The sequence below is a fragment of the Macaca mulatta genome, chromosome 15, assembly GCF_049350105.2.
Source record: "Macaca mulatta isolate MMU2019108-1 chromosome 15, T2T-MMU8v2.0, whole genome shotgun sequence".
NCBI lineage: Eukaryota > Metazoa > Chordata > Mammalia > Primates > Cercopithecidae > Macaca > Macaca mulatta.
Window position 1 is genome coordinate 79,554,395 of NC_133420.1, and position 22,990 is coordinate 79,577,384.

General features: G+C 38.7%; 1 protein-coding gene and 1 pseudogene across 4 annotated transcripts in view; one reads left to right on the forward strand and one right to left on the reverse strand.

Annotated features, from left to right (window-relative positions):
• Nucleotides 1–22,990, forward strand: part of SLC24A2 (solute carrier family 24 member 2) — a 271,443-nt gene that overhangs the window by 147,967 nt on the left and 100,486 nt on the right. For all 4 annotated transcript variants that reach the window (XM_015117622.3, XM_077966014.1, XM_015117621.3 and 1 more), the window contains exons 3-4: nt 18,352–18,390; nt 20,987–21,095. In XM_015117622.3, coding sequence (XP_014973108.2) covers nt 18,352–18,390; nt 20,987–21,095 — 148 coding nt within the window. The remainder of the gene's footprint in view (nt 1–18,351; nt 18,391–20,986; nt 21,096–22,990) is intronic.
• Nucleotides 14,642–15,219, reverse strand: LOC711975 (transmembrane protein 230 pseudogene; annotated as a pseudogene).

The following is a 22,990-nucleotide window of genomic DNA, read 5'->3' on the forward strand; positions in this document are numbered from 1 at the left end:
GGTTATCCAGATATTACCAATATGACCCTTATGTCCATACAAGATTATTGGTAAGAAAAACACCTGGGTGTGTCCCATGCACATACACAGCCCCAACATACCTGCCTCCCTGTTCAGTGGTAAGTTCTGTCCTCTGACCAGATGATGGCTGGCATGGTGGGGGGCAGCTGGCAGGGCACCCCAGGCTTGTTCAGATGGCAGCTGGGCAGAAGTATAAGGACCTTCTGGAGGCATGCAAGGCTTCTTGAGGACTAAGCTGAGAAATTCTACCATATTCTGTTGGTCAAAGCAAGTCACAAGATTAATCTAAAACAAGGGGGAGGAAAACAAACTTTACCTACTGATAGAGGGACCTGAGAAGTCACCATTGCAAAAGGACTTCATTATAAGGAAGAGAAGAATTGCAGCCATTTTGCAAACTACCACAATTAACTAATAAAGTTAGAAAATCCACTCAATTACCTATAATAAAGTGGTACTTTTTAACAAAGTTATTATGGAGGAGGAAAGGGAATGAAGATCTGTGGGAGAGAATCTTTGTGTTGGGGGCGGGGGGGAACTTGCAACTGCAGAATAGTGATCATTTGATAAGACCATGGAGAAATTGAAGCAGATTATGTTCCCATCTGGGATGATAATGATTGACTTGCCCTGTTCTTGATATTTATGTGAAACTGAAATAAACTGAAATTGTTGTCCTAAGCTTCAGAGCGATTCAGGATTTGTTCAGAGGTAGAAATTCTAATTTGGCTACCTGCCATCTCCAAGTTTAAATAGCTAATTGCTCCAGTTGGAGATTCTTATTTTATTTTCTTGTATCTGTTTATTGAGTGCCTGTAGGGATCCAAGAATTTTATATATATCATCTTATTTAATCTGATGATTAAACAACCCTCTGAGATAGCTGTCATCCATGTTTTATATGTGTAGGTACTGAGGCTTAGAGCCCTCCAGTAACTAGTGAGGGCCACAGAACTAGTCATCGGTAGAGTCATGACTCTTTAAAATATTTCCCCTTATTCTGAGTGTCGTCCTGTAGCTTTACCCTTTTGAATTATACTCCATTTTTAATATTTAATATTAGAAATAAAAATGTCACAATCTAACTCATTGGGAAATAATTATTCCATTACAAAAACAACAAACAAAATAGAAATTCCCTTAGATCTCCCAGGATGTTTAAATGCTTATTTGTGGATTTTTTATTCAGTAGAGAGAGCAGGTAGAAAGAAAGTATTAGAATCATCTGCCAAATGAATATCCATTGGCAATAAAGGTAAATTCAACTTACTAAAATTTGATTTCCTGTAAAACCAGTCAAGAATGTGTGCACTGACTATAAAGAGGGCTCAATTGGAGGAAAATAACCTTTTTCTCCAACTCATTGCTCTCCAGTGGTCTGAAAGTCTGTGCCCACACAGAGGTTAACAATTCTCCAATCTCACCTGACCTATAACCTCAGGCCTGCAGGGACGAAACAGCCCTGGGTATGGCCCCCAACTTTACAAGGTATTGCATCTGAGGCCTTGGGCTATTTACTCTTCTTGCTGAGCCTGTCTTTCTCCAGCAGTAAAATGGATTGAGAATCCTTATGGAGCTATAAATATTAAATGAATTATGCATTTAAATCAAGTAATTTGAATGCTAAGTGTTATTGATTTCTCTCTCACTGTACATTTTTCAACAGAAGCTAGCACAAAATAAAGCACAGCAAGCAAACTACCCCCCAGTACAGGTGGACTTCACTGGTTGATTGTTCTTTTGCATTTGTGTATTCCACACCTATCCTCTCCCACCACATATTTATAAAACAACAAAGTGTGATGGGAAACGGCATTTTACCAACACAGTTTCTAACCTCAGCCCTGCTCACTGAGTAAACGCTGACTTTATGCCATCCGGTTGCTCCATCACTTTGAGCTTCACTTCCTTCCAGTTGTGAAATAAGGATGCTAAGGAGATACTGATCGTTCTAAAACTAGGAAACAACTATGTAAAACACCACACACTGTGCCTGGTACTTCTCCATGCCTTTATTTCCTTTGGTATTTACAAGGAAGTGTACCCATTTCCAAAATGACCAGTCAGGTTAAAAGGAGACTTTTTCTCATTTGTTTTGGGTTTTTCTGCTTCCCCCTTGTGCGTTTTTTCAAGGTGAATGCAATCACAGATGTAAACCACCCTCAAGTCTACCAAAGCCTACAGAGGGGCAACGGTTAGAACAAACACAGTTGGGCAACATTGGTGCCTGATACCCAGAGCAGACCTCCCGCACCCTGCCCAGTCTCTGCCCACTGAATAGAGTTGGACCACCTGCAGTGACATTCAGATCTTTTTCCTGAAGAGCTTGAACTAATTGAGAACTTGTCAGTGTGAGTAAAATACTTTGTGCTGCCTTCTGCTCTGTTCTTTGCCTGTGCCAGAACCCATTTCAGTGGCACCAGGCTGTCAACTGGATGGGCTACATGGGTCCTTTTGGAATTCCTCCTCTCTATCAGTTAGCATTTGATACTAACACTATTAGTGTTATTTGGATATTATTTAGGCTTTCAAGATACATACCCTTTGGATGCTGGAAGATATTCCAAATAATTTTTCCCAATAATATTCCAAATAATATCTTCCAGCTTCCAAAGGGTATTTTGAAAGCCTTAAATCAGTGATTCTTAATACTTTTAAGACTCTGATGAAAGTTATGGACACTCTTCCCCCTGCCTCCTAAAAGTTTATTTACACACAAAACTTGACAGTGTCAGAAATTTCACAAACTGTCCCCCCACCTAAATTCAGACTATAGTTTCCAAATTAAAAACCCTAGCACTGGCCAGTCATCATGGCTAACACCTGTAATCTCAGCATTTTGAGAGGCGAGGCAGGTGGATCACTTGAGATCAGGAGTTCGTGACCACATGGTGAAACCTTGTCTTTACTCACTCTGTCGCCCAGGCTGGAGTGCTGTGATGTGATCTTGGCTCACTGCAACCTCTGCCTCCTGGGTTCAAGTGATTATTCTCCTACCTCAGCCTCCTGAGTAGCTGGGATTATAGGCACCCGCCACCATGCCCAGCCAATACCAAACAGCAGTCAGCAAATGGGTACTTTTGTCTAGAGCAATTTTGTTTTTAATGAACTAAATGACTTTTGTTGATTTGCCCTCAGGGGTTGGTTGCAAAGTACGGAAGGGAGGAGATCTTAACAAATAAAACAGATACTCTGTATTACATGTATTTAATAACTAACCATGGGGACAAAAGTGTAAACACCAAGAAGATTACCCATGTCAAAAAATAAACACCAGTAGTAGATGTTAACCTGCTAAGGCAAGAAGTCACCTATTGCATACATACAAAACGTGCACACACGGTTGTTATGACTATATAGAAGAATGTCCATATCCTGAGAAGATAAACATATGAAATGTTTAAAGGCAAAGATGTCGTGGCATCTGCAGTTTACTTTAAAATTACTCATAAAGAATTATTAATATAGACGTATTGATAAAGCCAACATAGAAAATGTTAAAAATGAATCTAATGGTGGAACTCTGGCTATTCTGAGCTTTTCGTATGTTTTAAATTTTTCATTATAAGAACTTGGAGAATGAAAACTCATTATTTTGAGAGAAATGTCAACATAAGCACAGTCTTTCACTTCGGAACTGGATTTTCTTTCATTGGCAAGTGTCATTTTCCAATAGGTCCAGTATATTTTTTTTTGTAAGTTAATTAAACCCTTTCCAAAGATATCCAACGTTCCTATAATTTAGTAAGTAGTAAACTTTCAGTGATAATATTATGCAGTATTGTATGATTATTAACAACATTTAAGATGCTCTCTGGGTGATAAGCTTATGCCATGGGACCTGCTACAAAACAAAATGCCCACCAGAACCATCTTGAGAAGTTTCTATTGGCTAAAGCCAAAATTTCAGAGCCAGCAGTAACTAAGAAAAAAACCTTTTTAATGGGATATTGCTCATGTCATTTTTCCCCTAATTCTAGAACAGATTTTTAATTCCAACAATGAAAATAGTGCTGAACATTTGGCCAAGAAGTTGGTGCTGACTATAATATATAATATCAGTACCTCCTGGCTTCATTTGACAGTAATGCAGTGAGGACTTCCAGAGCACATCTTTTCCATCTCTCTGACTGTGAGGCTACATCTGTTTTCAATAGTGCACAATTTCCGTTGCTCTATTGACAGATAACAGATAAGATATGTCCTAGGAGACCACAGCTACTGTCTGGAACCAGAATTTTTATTTTAAGGGTAAATCTCCAGCATCATCAATCCATTACTACTTCATCAGCAAAAATTGGGTGGTAACCTTACTTAATGGTAGATCTCAATTTCATCTCTATTTTTGTATCTTATACTTTGTAAGATTAGATAACTCTTGTATTAACAAGATTAGAAAGATGCATGACATTGAAAATAATCATTTATTTTTTAAATCATGTAGTTTTGTTCAAAGCAATGCTAATGATTAAAGCTCCAGGTTTCCCTAAATAGTTCCATAAAGATTAGATGACTTCTATTTTCTGAATACATTTTGTTCTGTCCCACATAGAGGGTGAATTCAGTGTGTTTTATGTTTACTTGGGGAATGCAAAGAGAGATATATGCCTTAGAGCAGGCAAATAAAGTCATTAAGAGGCTGTGGTTTTGGCCGGGTGCAGTGGCTCACACCTGTAACCCCAACACTTTGGGAGGCTGAGGTGGGCGGATCACCTGAGGTCGGGAGTTTGAGACCAGCCATGACCAACATGGAGAAACCCCATCTCTACTAAAAATACAAAATTAGCCTGGCATAGTGGCACATGCCTGTAATCCCAGCTACTCAGGAGGCTGAAGCAGGAGAATTGCTTGAACCCAGGAGGTGGAGATTGTGGTGAGCTGAAATTGCACCATTGCACTCCAGCCTGGGCAACAAGAGCAAAACTCTGTCTCAAAAAAAAAAAAAGAGGCTGTGGTTTCAAGTTAGGTTGCCTGCATTTCAGTCCCAGTACCTCATACTACCTGTATTGCTGTGGGCGAGTTAGTTAACCTCACTCAGCCTTTTACCCCTGATCTTTAAAATGGGTATATTTGCATCCATTGAGGTACAGATAAATATATGGCATAATACAAATGGAAAAGCCATAGGCAAAAAATGGACCTTGACATACAATTATAAAACATCTAGGAAAAAAATTAGAAAATCTTCAACACGGAACACTAGGAGTGTTCACTAAGTTCACTAAGTTCTTCACTACTACAGGAGTTCTTAGACTTGCTACCTAAAACTGATCCATAAAAGGAAAATTTGATGAAGTTTAACCTCATCAAAATTAAAAACTTTTGCTCTGTCAAAAACCATTTTTAGAGAGTGAAAGTACACATTAAAGAAGGGGGAAAATATTTGCAGACCACATATCTGACAAAGGACTTATATCTAGAATATACAAGGAACTCACAAAATGTAACATTAAAGAAGCAAACAATCCAATTAGAAAATGGAAAAATACATACACAAACATTTCACTGAAGAGATACACAAATGGCAAATAAGCACACGAAAAGATGTTCAACATTATAAGCCATTACAGAAATTCATGCTAATACTACAATAAAGTTGATCACCTGTAACCCCAGCTATTCAGTAGGCTGAGGTGGGAGCATTACTTGAGCCCAGGAGTTCAAGACCAGCCTGGGCAACATAGTGAGATGCTGTCTTTACAAAAATAAAAATGAAAATAAACATCTATGATACCACAATGAGATATCACTGCACCTTTAGAATGAATAAAATTTCAAAATGGTGATAATATCAAATGCTACTAGAAAGCAGAAACACTTCATCATGCACACATTGCTGAGAAGAATGTAAAATGCTATAGCGCTCTGGAAAATAGTTGGGCAGTTTTTTAAAACAAAACATGGTCTTACTGTATGATCCAGCAATTGTACTCTTGGGCATATAAAATTGGACATGTTTACACAGAAACTTGTACATGAATATTCATAGCAGCTTTCGTGACAATAGCCCAAAACGGTAAACTATCCAAATGCCTTTCAACATGCAGGTCATTAAACTATGGTATAGCCATACCTTGAAATATTACTAAATAAAAAGGAACAAACTGTTGATACATACAATAACTTAGACCCTAAGGAAATTATACTAAATGGAAAAAGCAAACCTGAAAAGTATACATATGACATTTTTCCATTTATGTAACATTTATGAAATTATAGAAATTAGTAACAGATTAGTAGTTACCAGGGATTAGCAGGCAGGGGTGGGAATGGGTGTAGACAGGGGTGGCACAAGAGAGTCTTGTGATGATGTTATAGTTAATTATCTTGATTGCAGTGGTGGTTACATGAAGCTACACATATAATTAAACTTCTTAGAACTACACACACACTATGCACAAGCACAAATAGGTGCACATATAACTGGTGAAATCTGAATGAGTTCCATAGACTGTACCAATGGCAACTTCCTAGTTTTAATATTGTACTATAGTTGTGCAAGATGTTATCACTGGAGGAGGTTAGGTAAAGGGTGTATGGGACCACTCTATACATTTTTTTACAACTACCTGTGAATCTATAATTATTTCCAAATAAAAAGTTATTTAAAATGTTTCCTAATAATACCTGCCATAATCCCACCTGGGATTATGAATGAGCATTTAGCCCAGTATTTCAACTGTAGTTAGTGCTCGATAAAGGTCAGCAAAGATTTTATATATTAACTGCTGCTGTTGCTACTTAATTGGAAGAATGTGTCTTGGAAATGAGATTCAGGTTAGAATATACACTCCGTGAAAGCAAGGATTTGGGCTATTTTGGTCACTGTTTTATCCCTGCATCTAGAAAAACATAGCACATATAAGATGCTCATTAAACATGTGATGAAGAATGAATGGGTGATTTTTTAAATGCCATGAAGGAGGATATTTGGCAAATGGAGCAAGAGGGAATAACATGGTAATATCCCAGCTGAGCACAGATAAAATGACAATTTGCCTGGACTCCCTGTGAGAGCAAAGGATGGCAGATGGGGTGAAGGGAGTGAGCTGAGATGTTGAGGGTAAGTTTGAATTTTAATTTGACTCACTCTACCCTAAACTGCATCAACCCCAGGGACAATTGAGAAGGTAACTGTCCTCATGTCAAGCCCCACTAATGGGACTCCTAGTCCTTACCATGTACTCTGTCTTCCAGGGTGGCCAGGTGTATCATGGTCAACACCCAGTGGAACTGTTTCTTCCTGCCACGTTCTCCACTTCACTGCATGGTGGGCCTAATCCATTCAACTCTTTCACCAGTCGAAACAGAGGACCCCTACTGCACTCACCTCAGCCATTAGTAGTACAGGGCCGATTGGACCACCAAAAGAAAGACTGGCTCTCTCAGGTTAAAGGACCGATACAACAGTGTCTGGGCACAGGGTCCCAGGGACGAAGCCAGAGAATTTTTTAATGACGCCACCCACTCTGTATTAGTCAAATAGTTTCCGCTGACCCTGCTGTAGGCCCCAACACAGGACCCAGTCACCTCAATTCTTTTGTGCCTCTTGGTGAGTTTCCTGCATGTTTGAGAATCCTTCTTCCTTTCAAAGCTCTAGTCTCACCACTTGTAATCAGCAATCAAAACTTCTGTATTTGCAGAGCATCTGTGGGGTGGCAGCACACTGGTGGGCAAAATAGGAAGTATAAAGATGTATAATATGTGAAACCCCCTCACTCAAGGAGCTTACAAGTCCAACGAAGCAGGCAAAATGGCAAACACAAGCAATCGGGAGCATTGTGAAATGATGACTTTAAGTAACACAGGAGTTCAAAGAGGGGGGGTTTGATACTGTTGCATTTCCACAGGAATGAGGAAACAGTAGCCTGGTCAGAGCACACATCCCAGATACCTGGGAGGAGACTGATTCAAGAAGCAGTGGGTCACTGGCAGTATCAAATGCCAAGAGGAAAGTGAGACAATTCAGTGTTGGACTGAGAAGAAGCTATTTACCTCCAGTCTCATTATGGATGAGCATATGGGCTCATTAAAAATATATAAGATCTGATTTAACTTATTTATTATTAAACATGCATTTACTGAGCATCGAGCACCACTATGCTAGGTACTGTGGAATAATATGAAATGAATAGACATGGTCTCTGCCCTCAGAAGAGTGCTCAATAGTGAAAAAGATAAAGATGAGACAAATAATACAAAAGAATGAACAAGGGAGGAAGTGGGGAGGAGGGGACACACAGTGGGAATGGAATGTGGAAGTAGCCAGGCAGTGCTTGAAACGAACTTGCTGCGTTCCACTTTTATAACTCATCTTCGTGACATGAATGAATTTAGCTTCCTCTTGGCCTCTCTTGAGAAAAAAGAGCGATCAAGGAGTGAGCCTGGTTCTCATTATCAGTGCATTTTCAACGGAAAATGTTATATGCTTGATATTTGTGCCCTTTATTTTTCCCCAAGTTTACTTAGGTTTGCATTTATATCATTAAATATTTAAATTGGGTTTATATGATGTTTTGCTTCCTGGAAATTCCAAAGCTAAATTCAGCAAATCTGGCGTCTGTATTTTTCTACCTACATGGAAATTGTGCCAGAGTCCTTTTGGAGTCAGGTACTGATATAGTATCATTGAAATTTCTGAGGTTAGAAGTTAAACGTGGTGAAGAATTAATCTGCTATATTAATGAGACTGCACAGTTTGTAGCTAGAAAACTGTAAATATGAAAAGTTATATATATCAAAATCACTATATTACATTCAAATTGAGGGTTTTGTTCTCTTTGAGATTCAGGGTTTCTTTTTTAAAAAATCTCGTCTTTTTTTAAAATAAAAGATTAGCAAAAAAAAATTCTTACTGTTAATATTATCTAAAATTAAATTACACCTTCAATTATATCAGTTTTAAAATGCATTTTAAATATCTAATGCCCTTTGCTCAATGAATTCTATTAATGTATGTGTTGTTTATAATTTTATAGACACAAGCTTGTTCTTTATACTTTTATAGTCTTTGCCAGCTTCTCTCCAAACAAGAATAGATGCTAAATCTAGAATTAATAAATGTGTGATAAAGTGTGATTACAAAAGTAATGATTAGGCCACAGGTAATCCTCTTAAGTATATTCTTAAGTGTAACACTTAATTTTAAGTGATCAAATAATGAGTACCTACCCTTTCTATCTAGTTAATTTAATGATATAACATATTTATTCTGAAATACAGGTTCCATAAGGACAGATATTTTTGTCAAGTTTGGGCCACACCTAAATCCTAGGAACCTAAAAGAATCCTTGGCCATATATAAGTGTGCAATAAATATTATCAAATAATTACTGTTAAATGAATGAATGAATTTTCTTTATTCAAAACTTGCCATTCACACTGTCTCACTGAAGCTTTAAATACCAAGAGTGATTATTTTCATTTTTTGAGCTTGTTCTTTCCCTGAAACAAAGAAATAGCACTAGTTCCTTGAAGTGTCAGAAATAAAGACTGAGCCCACCCGAACTTCCAAATAAACTAAATATAGAATAATGTATCATGACCGCAGTGATAACGGGGACCACCAGGGGGCCCCTTTTTTTCCCCACCTATTACTGAGCTATCGACTCCTTAATACAAGTCAACTTGATATATGGAGCAACTCATTTGCAGTTTTACTTAAATCTGTGCCGTTCTGAAGGCATAAAAAGTGCCTCTGTGACCTTCAAGAGACAGAAATAATAATAGTAAATCATGACAATAGTAACTGAGTCTAAATAATGATGCTGGAAGAGACAAAATAGCCTCTGTAACTTTCTCTACTCCCAGATACTAGTTTTTTGTACAAAATGAACACAAATAAAAGCTTTCATTCTAAATTCACAACAATCACTTGCCACTATTTTCTCACCTCCATTGGAAGTCAGAGCTCATAAACAGTTCTTAATGTACGTGAACTGTTTTTTACTATATTTGAAGTTGTGTTATCTGCAGCTTCCTCACAGGTCACTGCAAGGAAAATGCCACTTTCTCATTTCCCCAACACTTAGGAAGGCTCTGGAGCCCAACCATCTGAGTTTGTATCTTAGCTCTGCCATTTGCTGGCTATGTGGCCTTGGACAAATTGTCCCAACTCCATCAGCCTCAGGGTCCTCCTGTGTTAAAAGGGGGAGTATGTGTTTATAATACCTATAATTGTGAGGATTCGATGAGATATTATATATATATAACACTTGGCACACATTATTACTGAAATCTGCCTCATTTGCTACATAGTATTCTGTAGTTTGTTCCACATCAGCATTTGATGGACCTTTTTAAAAAATCACATCTTCCAGGCTTGCCCAACCCACAGCTCGCAGGGCACAAGTGGCCCAGGACAGCTTTGAATGTAGTCCAACACAAATTCTTAAACTTTCTTAAAACATTTGAGTTTTTTGTTTGTTTGTTTTAGTTCATCAGCTGTCGTTAGTATTAGTGTATTTTATGTGTGGCCTAAGATAGTTCTTCTTCCAGTGTGGCTTAGGGAAGCAAAATGGTTGAACACCTTCTGTCTTAGGCACGTTCCTTAAAAGAAGTAAGGCGACCAAGACTTAATAGATGAATGCATATTGCGTTCTTTACTAGTCAAAGGAAATTTGTGTGACTAATGCCAGAACACCACTAGCAGATTGTGTTTGATTGGCGTATCAAAATTGTTCATTAGCAATTGTGAGAATTACTAAAATGGTACAACAAAGTAAATTAAGAACATCTGGATTTTTCAGGGGAAGGCAAGAGATAGCAGTGGTAGTTGGGTTGTTAATTCCTAAATTAAATGAATTAACACTGGTGCTTAGTATCCTAAGTACAGAAATAGCCTGAGGCCCTTCTTGCCTCTCTTTCTCCATTTGTAAGATAAGGATTACCGTCTTCTATGTACGTACTTAATAAGAAAGATTAATTAGTCCTTTAAGAGGTAGACTTAAATAATCACCATTACTATTAATTTACCCAGTGGCACAAGCAGCTGAGGAGCTCTGGTAACTGACACAGAAGCACACAGTTCTGTTCTGCCTGGGTGCTCTCACTCACCCAGGCCTCTTAATTGCATTTTAAGTAGCCACAGTTAGGGACCATGGAAGGCACAGAGGTGAATCCTGTCCTCAAGGATCTTACAACTTCCAGGATTAGAGAGGTTAACTGAAGAGGTTGGGTAAAATATATTAATACATTCCATATAGCATATCAATTCTGTGAGAGGCATTGAAAGAATTCATTTTTAAAAGTTTGTGCTAATGTTCCAGTGGGGTGCACAAGATAATTATTTGGGATGCAAAAAAAAAATATATTAAGACTTCTATTTGTTATCTTTTTTAAAAGAGGGAAGAAATTAGTCCATGTTTATATAATGGTTGACAGTAGCACACAGATACATAAGTAGATAGTCTGGGAACAGTGGCTCACACCTATAATCTCAGCACTTTGGGAGGCTCAGGTGGGAGGAACACTTGAGGCTAGGAGTTCGAGACCAGTCTGGGCAATATAGCAAGATCTTGGCCTCTAAAAAAATTTTTTTTCTTTCATAATTATCTGGGCATCATAGTGCTTTCCTATAGTCCCAACTACTTGGGAGGCTGAGGCAGGAGGATTGCTTGAGCCCAGGAGTTTGAGGTTGCAGGGAGCTATGGTCACACCACTGCACTCCAGCCTGGGCAACAACAGAGCAAGACTCTATCTGATAATGGTATATGATCAAGAAATTTTGGAGATTCCGATTACAATTGTGTAGATTTAACTTATCAGTTAAATTCTGCTTCGTGAAGTCACCCTGGCCCCCTTGCCTTACTGAGTATTCCATATTCCAAATTGTTCTTTAAGTGTCTCTAAACAGTTTATCTTCTACTCCTTCCATATTGGTGAAGATACCTATTCTTCTCAAACTTTTTTCTACTATCTCAAATATTTCATGATCATGAAGATTATTCAAACAAATCATCAAAAGGCTTTGCTTCCAAAATGTGAGCTTTCATTACCACACTTCTTTCTTAGATCATTTCTACCCCTTCTGTCCATCCCAGTGTATTTCTTTAAACTGGATTGTAAAGTGGGTACTCCTGCACCCTGGGCTGTCCTCGTCAGTACTTCATTGTTCTCTGAGATTCCCTCTTTGCAGAAGGGCCATGATTGTGGGATAATTACCCAGCAACCAGTCAAAGTAATTTGAATTTAAATATTTCTTCCTTTCTCTAGGAATTGATTTAATCTCCCCTCTCTTAATGTTTTAGGGAATATGTTAAGACACGGTAAAAGGAGGGAGGAAGAGATGAGTTTCCATCTGACTAAGAGGTGGTAGGGTGCCTTTCCTTTTACATTGCAGATCTAAGGCCTTTGCACCTTGTATCTAGTCTTTCAATAGGCTTTGAAGTTTATTCATCTTTAACAAGGAGAGACATTTTGAATGTTTTTATTTATTACCATGGTGTATTGAAAGAAAAAGGAAACATCATTTTACACTTTCATATTAATTTTTTAAATGAAAATCAGTCATTCAAATCATTCCTCACCAAATCTTTCTGAATTCTAAGACATTAAAATTCATGTCCATTGGAATATTGGATTCATATTTTAATCATGGGCATATTTGTTTCCAATTATATTTTTGACAAAATAATTATATGTTTAAGTTTATTTCTATAGACTTTATAATGCTTCCAGGTCCTTGGCATAACCCATTGTAGGCACATTTTATAGGACTTGGTGGAATGTTAAAGTGGTGGAAGTTTATGGCTGTTACTTAGCTTTTGCAACAAATTCCTTATTGTTCCCCTATATCTGATGCCACATCATTGACCAAAAAAAAAGCATCCCTTAGTTTACACACTTGTGTTTTGGCCTATGAAGTCTTCATGGTGACCCATTTGATCATGTGATTTGTAAGTAGATAATTACCAGAGTGAACCATGGACTTGTTAGTATCCTGTTACTGAGTGGCACTGAGGCAACTGGACTACAGTATTGGCCTAATTTTTATGTGTGTGAAGTGGGACTGGGGGCCTGTGTGTGGTGAAAGGCTATATACAAAGTTCCATCAAAACTACACTTTATAGTCAGCAAAATCATTTCTGGCTTTCAAGGATCAAAGGAAGAAAGAAGATTTAAGGACGCTGGACTGATTTATAGCATCAAAATACTATCTAAATGGGCTATGCATTTTATTATCTGGGGTGGAAGCATAAATGGACAATTTCAAAACACCTATCAAATAAGTAGCAAAATTCCTGTATAGAAATGGGATTTCTGGCAGGGCACGGTGGTTCACTCCTGTAATCCCAGCACTTTGGGAGGCCAAGGCAGGTGAATAACCTGAGATCGGGAGTCCAAGACCAGCCTGGCCAACATAGTGAAACGCTGTCTCTACTAAGAATACAAAAATTAGCTGCACGTGGTGGTGGGTGCCTATAATCCCAGCTACTTAGGAGGCTGAGGCAGGAGAATTGTTTGAACCCGGGAGGCGGAGTTGCAGTGAGCTGAGATCATGCCATTGCACTCCAACCTGGGCAACAAGAGCAAAACCCCATCTCAAAGAAAAAAAAAAAAAGGAATTTCCACCAGGAAGGATAATAGAGATTAAAGACATCTTTCAGTTGCTCAATTTAAGTGCAATCACCATATGACTAATTTGAGTCATTGCGAAGGGGGCCAGTTTAATTGAATAAAGGTTTGAATTACAGAATATTTTCTTGTAAGTAGAGAATGGCCTGACAAAAGTCTTGCTTTCATGAATGGAGACGGGAGTCTGCGTTGGCACACCAAAACCCTGACCTGAGATCTTCAGGATGCAGTTTATTAATTTTTTTTTTTTTTTTGGATTTCAACATTTTAATTTCTCTGGAATATAAGTCACTTTTTGCAAGCTAAAAAATAGAATCAAACTAAGGCGATCTAGTCCTGTAGGCATCCAGGCTGATCCTTGGAATCATGAGCAGAATGATGGCATAATACAAGGTGCTAGCAATAGGTTTATAAACTCTAAATGATAACCACTTATCTACGTGTTTCATTAGGAAACAGTCAAAAGTCCAGCCATTAAAGGAATAATCTACAGAACATTTGATTTACTAGGGACAAAATGATCCAAATTGTATGCTGTCCAATCTACTCGTGAACTGGATCAGAATGGGCCAAGGGCTGTTAAACAGAGAAAGTATTTACATTTTGAAAAGTTACTCCACAGGATAAAAAAATTCCTGGTTGCTGTCAATAAGAAAGCAAGTAAAAAAACATTACAGATGAACTCACTGATCTTTGATTTTACTAAAGCCTTCCACTGGAACATGAAGGTAGGGATAAGTGTAGAGGATAATATACTCAGATATTTTTAAAATAAATTACTTAGTAATAAGAAATTAGCCATATTACATTCTTCCATTTGCTACAAGAACAAATTGGCAATGAAGACTATTTAAAAGAAATGCTCAGCTCTACAGAGGGTGATGGCAGGCAACAGTTTTCCATTACAGAATAACCTCTATTCTTCCATGATACATATTCCTGTGGAAAAACTTGTCAGGAGCTCTTGCCAGGGCCAAGGGATGAAAAACAGAGCATGTCCTAATTAGCTACTGCAGGTTCAGTTAACATCTTTGGGAAGGACCCGTAAAATCTAGCCATTATTTTCTTAAACATCTGCAAGCTGCAGAATTCCTTAATCCTTAGCTATAGTTTCTGCTAGGTATCTTAAAGCTGGGACAGTTCCACTGTGACTCTTCTCCTCAGCTATTAGGTGGGTGCTAGTCATCAAAGTCTGGAATATCATCATAGGAGTAACCACGGTAGCCTTTGGATGCGTAGTAAGTGATGTGCAGGTGGTAAAATCTGGGTAGGAACACCAGAATGCCAAGGATCAGGACTGGAACGGCTGGTCTGCCCCCTCTTTGCTGATGTGGCCTGACAGCTGGAGGGAGCCTACAATAATGAGAAAGGCGCCAATCAAAAACAGCACAGTGGCAAGTGCGATGGTCTTATAAGGGATCTTAGGAGGAGTTTTCTTAAACTGAAGGTCAATGTAGCCATCCTCTGTGCTGGAGAGCCTTGAATATTTCACTTTACTCCTGGGGATTCCAGTAGCCAGGTTGGTTTGGGACAGCATCATAACACGTTGACACAGCAGAGCGCCGCACCAGGCCGCCCACACACCCAGAGCTCACCCACGGTTGGCAGTGCCCGAGGTCGCATGGCACAGCCCGCTTAAGTGCCTAGTTTATTCTTTTAAACAATCCTTGAAGAACTGCTGTGGGTGTGCTATGGATTGGCTTAACATATTTTTTTCTACAGCTATAGGAAATTTATTTCAATGTATTCATTAAATTTGTTTATAGGAATTTGTTAAGCCAATCCATAGCATGCTGACCACTAGGAATTGGGCTTTCATATTAATACAGCCAAAATGAGTGGTATTTTGGTGTGTTTAAAATTAAGGGGGTTAAAAAGCAAAATGCATCATAAGAATGCCAAGATTAATCCTTAAAGTCACGTTACTCTTCTTTTGAAGAAGTTGTCTTCTGTAACATCCCATGGGTTAGAATAAACTTGCCATGTATTTAATGGCCCTGAAAATAAATTCACAACACTAGGCCAACCCAAAACCCACTGGCTATACATATTAAAATCATTTCTTTGCCACCTTCACTAGTTACTTCCCGTGTAATTAAACCCCTTTAAAACTGAATTTGTAACATAATCAGCTGCATATTGCCAGGACTGTGAGGCTGCTTCAAGATGCAATTAGAGCAAGGCTAAGTCAGGTGAACCTCGAATTATCAGTAGATGTGGGTGAGCCCCTAGAAATGGGCAATTACCATCATATGTCACGCTTCTTATCTCTTTTGCAACAGGGCTACATAAAAGGAAAGTAGAGGGGTGTTTTAATGGCCTCTGCTGCCATTTGTGTGTATACCTAAATTTACATGTTATACCCTGATGTATATTCATGTCTGCAAATTACACTTGAAAGAAAATGAATGATGTCAACTGCAGACATTAAACAGTGGGACATTTTGTAGAGAATTTCAGGCCTGTCTCTGCACTCAGTTTTTTCTCTATAGAATCTATGTACTAGGCATTTTCCTTCCACCTTTTATGTTTTATGATCTTCCTTGCTGTGAGAGAAAAACGAAGTCAATAGAGTAGATATTTTTTTCTTCTTTTCAGACCAAAAGACAGGTTTGGATTTTTTTTTCCTTCCTTAAATAATGTATTGAGATATACTTTTTAAAATTCAGACTCTCAGCTGGTGACATTTCTGCCCTTATAAAGCCCACCTTTTTCTCTCCCCACTTTCATCCTATTCCTTCATGTTCTGTGTTATCACCGTGGTATCAATTCCAGCTCATAATTATTGGTCTCCCATTTAGCCACAAGGTGTAAATTTGCTAACTGACCAGGCATGCTCTGACGGTTAATCTCAATGTATGTCTAAAGGCTGAGCTTGCTGCCCTGGAAGATTTCCCTGGGGGATTGCTCTGCAGACTGTGAGGCCATTTGTTGAGCTGTCGGATGTGGAAGGAAGGAAAAGGAGAGGACCTGCCAGAGAGAAGCAGGATCATACAGTGCCTTTCAGAGGAAAGTGGGGAATCAAAGGCCAGTTTCCTGTCCACTCCAGTTCCACAAGCAGGCTCTTGGGAACTAGGGCATCAGGACATTTCCCTATTAGCGTTTTTAGAGGAGTCACCGAGAGAGGGCCCCCAACCTGAGGGTTAAGGCAAATTTAGTGGTGCCCACAGGCTGTGCTCAGAAATTACCACCAACGCAGAACCCTTCTGTTTATGTCTGAGACTTGCAAGTTCTTCATAAAAATGCTTGGAACCAGAAGGGGAATAAAAACACATTGGTATTGACTCCGGAATCCAAAAAGGTGTCTACAAAAATCAAAATTATTGAACATCTAATTGAATGTCCACAAAATATTTAACATCAACCTCACTAAGTATTAAATTTCACCTTATTAAAAATCCATTACATATGAAAACAAATTGTAGATTTGATTTTTTTCACTTTGCAAGATTTTGAGCATGCTAATCCTAACTTAAATGAATGGCACATAGCAAATAATTTGAAATTCAAAATTATAAGAATCCCTTCTTTTTTTTTACACAAAACTGTATATTTTAGGTGAATTGTATATTTTAGATGGGATGTGGGGACATCTTAATATCTTTACAAGACACGTGTGGAAGACCCTAAAACAGAAAGCCTAGAGCACATGAAAGTTTTAAAACAGCTCTGCATCTGGCTACTCTCGTCCGAGTATGTGATTATTCCTGAAGACAGACATCTGCTCAGACCCCATTGGGGAGGACCAGAATGCCAGATGGGGGAAGGGTTCCAGTTTGTTCTTGCTGTCTGCACCTGTAGTCGAGGTGAAGTGACGAAGGTGGTGTCTAAGCATGAGGAACTATTCACCAGGCACCTGTATCTCGTTGGAAAGATCCCAGGGTGGTGCCCGGTTCTGGTGAAGAAGGAGAGTTCCTATTGAGTTGAGGAAGTAAAAGCTGTCCAGGTGGGTCATGTGGGTAGAATTACACTGCCCCCTTGTCTGAGTTGCGTTCGCTCCCAGCAGATTACCAGGCCTTTATGTGCCCTTGTGTTCTAATCCACATTTCTCAACTGGACAGAGACTTCTATTTAGAATAGAAAACTTGAGGTGAAGGAGCAGAAGAAAAGATGGGTTATCTGATTTCCATGTGGGATGATCCTAGTCTTTAATTCAGTGGCCTAACTTCTGTGAACTTTATTTTATTCACAATACCTGGAGCAATGAATGCTGACTCCCCCCAAAACATATAAAAGATGACATTTCTTTGCAATTCCATCCACCAGTAACAACCACTAATAACAGTTTGGTATCATTCTTGCAGAATTTTTTTATTTACATGCACTAAAGTATTATTAATTTATTTTCCTTTATGAAATGAAACAATAAATATTTATAAATGTTTAATTTTTTCAGTTATCAGTAGATATTTTCCATGTCAGTACATGTGAATTACCTCATTCATTTTAATGATCACATAGTATTCCACTGCATGGCTGGGCCACAGTTGACTTAACTGCTTTGTATAGCTGGACATTCGGGTCGGCCATTAAACTTTGACCTTTCGGGAGAATGAATCATGTACCTAAATAAACCATTATATTTTGGCTAGAAATATACATCCTCAGTCCACTGTTTTGGCTTAACTCATCCCAGGAGCAGAAAGAATGAACTCTTCCCCTATACTGATGCTTGTTATTAAATGTAAATGCCATATGTGACTCTTCATTTATTTATTTCTTTGTCTTTTGTCTTTGCCTTTTTCTCTTATGCAGCCATCTGCAGCCAGAGACAAGGATGAACCGACTCTACCGGTAGGAAGCAGTAGCTTTGTCTGTACCTGCTTGTGTGCCTGTGGAGAGTGTGGGGCGGGGTTGGGAGTAAGAGGGGTTTGTGTGCTCAACACATTACTCTCTCCCTTGGAATACTTAAATAGTCTAACCCCTGGTGTGTACTTCTACTCTGTGCCACAATTAGTGATGACTGAATTCTGGCATTCATGAACACATGTCTTCTGGGACTAGGTTTCAAAATTTGAATTTTCTCTTCCATTTGGTATGAACTTTTGTAGGAGTTGGAAGAGTGAGATATTTCCAAATTGCATTCCAAGGGATGCTGAACTAATATTTGGGAGTAGTGTGGGATCTAATGCTCAATATTTGTTTTCTTTGTGTATCTGCATGCACATACTCTGATTGGAAATTTATTTTGGTCTCATCAAAAGAAATGCTGCATGAGACCTATATATTTAATATATACATAATACACAAAAGAATGCTTTCAGTACTTCTCTAGATGTAATCTTTTTCAAATGAAGATCTCCACACCAGAGTTCTTCCAGTTTCCCAGAATAAGGACCATAGTAGTTATGATAAATTATTATTGATAAACCATTTCTGAGTTCCTGTTTAATTAACACATCACATTTCAGATTTTGCAGCATAGTAAAGAAACAACCTTCAGAATTCTTGTGTTCAGCCATCAAACAGTGATTACATTTCCATTTTATTCAGATCTCCTAAGCTTGCTCCTAAAATATTTTGAAATTTAATCATCTGAATCCTCTATAACTAATAACAAAATGCATTTAAAAATGTTTAAGACTTTCAAGGCTAAAACAGTAATAAAGATACATATGACCCTGTCCTTCCTCCTGTAATGCTCAGGGTAAAGATGTAACATTGATTAACAGCCCATAGAATGCACCTGATCCAGTACCAGAACACAGGCACAGACTCAATCTCTTCTGTTAAGGAGCCATAATCTGGTTCACCATTGAGACACCAGTAATCTCCACTGAGTCTTTTCCAACCCTATTGAATTGGCAATATGATTTCCAATAGAATGTCATAATAAATCACACTAAAAGAGCCAGATTTCTTCGGGTATCTCATAGTGAGATTTTACTCGTACTTTCTACGGGTTTCATGTTTGTCTCCAACTGTGTGGACCATGATTGTTAACAAGTGTTTTACAAAATAAGATCCTACGGATAATAGTTTGGAAACACTGCCCAAGTTAATCAAGTTAAACAGATTTCTGTAGTGTTAGACTTAGTGGTCTAATGTGTAGTTTGAAACCCTAAGGTGAGTTGGCTAGGATATAGCACTTTTCAATATATATCAAATATGTATTTGATCATGGAGTCTCTCATAGGACACTTTTGGGGAAGCCCCTTGTGGGTCTAGAGTATGATGGAATATTTTGGAAAACCCTGTTATGCAGAAGTTCGAAAGACATAGTGGAGAATAGTATTTTATTTTTACCTGCCCCAGAAAATTTACATGTCAAACTTTTACACTGAAAGTTCAATAAGAAATTAACTGCCTTACATTACAATACCTTTCAACTCCTTAAATCTGTCTGTCTATAAAGCTTGGCTGCCTCGGAGAGTCTTCCCTTGTGATGATCAGCACAAAATCAATCATGGGGAGACAGCAGTTCCTATTTAGGTTAAAAACCCATCAAAATACAAAGGGTTTGGGAGTTTTTAGGTTGTTTGCTTTTGAAGATAGAAGAAAAAGCGTATGTCGGTAACCTTATCTCTAGATACTCATTCTTCCTTCTTACCTACCAGTTCCATTTATTTGGCCAAAGGATCACAACTAGTAGTTTGTCCAAAAGGATCCCCCTCAAAGTCAGGAGAGTTCTCATGGTTTCATGATAAGAGCTTCTGCTTCTTGAATCTCACTTAACATAGGCCATGCTGCTTTCTGGGTTAGAGCTGTAGTCCCAGGGTAGAGATGAGGTAGCCCAGGAGATGTGCAAGACGAGCCTTTGGGAAGCAAGGAGAAAACATTAGCACCTTCATCGTTTACTGTGGTATTCTTCTTAACTTCTATTTTTGAAAGTGTTTTTATATGTTCGTATTTTAGTACATGTGTCTATGTAGATATGGGCATAGATGCCTATTTATATACATTTAAACATTTTACTGATAGGATGCACACTTCAAAAATGTTAGAGACCACCCACTGGATTAGAGAACAGTCTTTGAGAAAAGCAAACCTGGGATACATTCCTCCAGCCTCCACCTCTTGTTGGTGTGACTTGGACACCTCATTTCACTTCTCTGAGATGAAATGTCCTCGTCTATCTAACAAGAAGAATAATAGCACCTAGTTCTTAGGGTTCATTTTGCAAATAAGATAAATGAAGGGATGTGAAGCATATAACACATTGGCATTTACAAAGCTCTTTTTAAAAAGGGAAGCAACGCATTCACTTAGTAGGAAAGAATGTGAGAGACATTCCCTCAGGGGCTTTGAAATGTACTTTGAAAATCGTTGGCTCAATAGTGTGTGATCATGCGACAGAAATGAGTGGCCACCAGACTAAGTGAGGATCTTGTCTATAATGCACTTGCCTTTCATTTCTGAGACTAACCACCTCTTTGGTTTCTCTGCTCAGGCTAAGCCGCGTCTCCAGCGAGGTGGAAGCTCTGCCTCCCTCCACAACAGTCTCATGAGGAATAGCATCTTCCAGCTCATGATACACACCCTTGACCCACTCGCCGAAGGTAAACATCAAGCTTTGGTTTGGGAATTTGTTCAGGGGAAAAAGGATGTCAAAAGGCTTCTCTGTATAAAACATGTTTGTGCTGTCGTCATGCACGCCTGCTAGCCTCCTCTTGTTTAGCATCTGCCAGAAGCAGCCCTGGCCCTTTGACGTGCTTTATCTGCAACAGCTCAGTTCACAATCAGTGGTTTTTGTACCAGGAGTAGGATGTGAGGTGTGCGTGCTGATTCTATCTTTTGATGCCTCAAGCATAAATACAGTTTATTATGAAGCAGAGAGGACAAAAAGGTTTCCTTCCCTTCCAGCTAAAGTAACAGTTCTCTTTTGTCATCATTTCTAAGTTTCAAAACAAAATTGTGTGTGAAGATAAATTGTGCACCTTAAAAAAGAGAGAAAAAGAACTCCATGATTTAGGAGGTCCATGAGTGGTTTGGGGAATGATATTCATGGCAGAACATTGAGACTGTACTGATTCTTTGGCAATTGGAGGGTGGGAGGTGAGTATCTATGCATCTAAAAAGCCCTGTCTTCTAGAACTGCTTGGGAGTTGTCGTTGGAGACCCAAAAAGCCTGGCTCACCTCCCAGTGTAATCACATGAACCATCACAAACAACCCATTATTGTGCACTTCCAGTGTTACTCAGTCACAATGAGGGCAAATACATTGTGTTTCTTCAATTGTGTAAATATTCCCCAAAATTATTTTCAAGTTGATAGATATCAGATGTGTCAAATAAAAGTTTTGCCACTGGTAAGGGGTTCAAATATAACCAAGTATGTTCTCCCTTCATCCCTGGACTTTATAATTGGGCTCAGTGTTACACAGGAGCTAATAGAGCCTAGGAAATAGATATGTGCCACTGAATGAAGCCAGGTGATCTGATTGTCAAGTCATGTTATATGAATCAGAGATCTTATCCACTATCAGGCTTTGCTAAATAAGTTCAAGAATATAAGCAATCAAGAAGTTCTTATGAGGTAAAGAAAAATCTGCAACCCAAGAATGGCTCCCAAGGACCTATCTTCCTTCATTGGACACGCATCTCACTCAGAATAATAGGTAAGGAACACAGGGTCGCCTCTTCTTGCAGAGCATGAGGCATTTCAATCACAAAACATCTTCCTGTTATACCACAGAGAGTTGTATAGCTGATGTGATATTCTCCAAGGAGCCTTCCTTCACAGGTCCTGGGATCTATTTACTAGAGGTAGTTGTTAGCCAGGGACATCCTAAATATCATAACTCTATCTATGCAGAAGTTCATTTGACAAGGAGATTAGACCTGGTCACCAGCCTTCTTTTCTTTCCCCTGGGATACACCCCCAGAGAAAGGAGTAAAGAGATTGCAGGCCAACTGCTTTAACTCCTTCCTCCCAACTACTAAGCAGTTGTGTGACTTTGGGCAAGTTAGGGTCTCTCTAGTATTTGGTTTCATCACCTATAGTAATATTAAGTTATCTTTGGCACCTTAGACTTGACGAAGCATTTTCACACCTGTAAACTTATGCTTCACAATAATGCTTCGTAGCTAACATCATTATTCTCCTTTCACAAAATATAGCACAACTAACATGGATCTCAAATGTATCTACTGCTCTCCCTCCTGCAGCACTTTATTCCAAACCATCTCCATTGCTTGCCTGCATTCCTGCAGTAGCTTCCTAGCTGGTCTTTCAGTTCTTCCATTGCCACTGCCTAGACATATGTTTCACTCAGTAATCATCTTAAAAAGTAAATCAGGTTATGTCATTTGTACTTATAACCTTCAGTGACTTCCCAGGGCTCTTATGAAAATTGTGAAATCCTTGCACAACTAGTAGTTTGTGCAAAAGGAGCCCCCCTCAAAGTCAGGAGAGTTCTGATGGTTTCATGATAAGAGATTCTGTTTCTTTGAA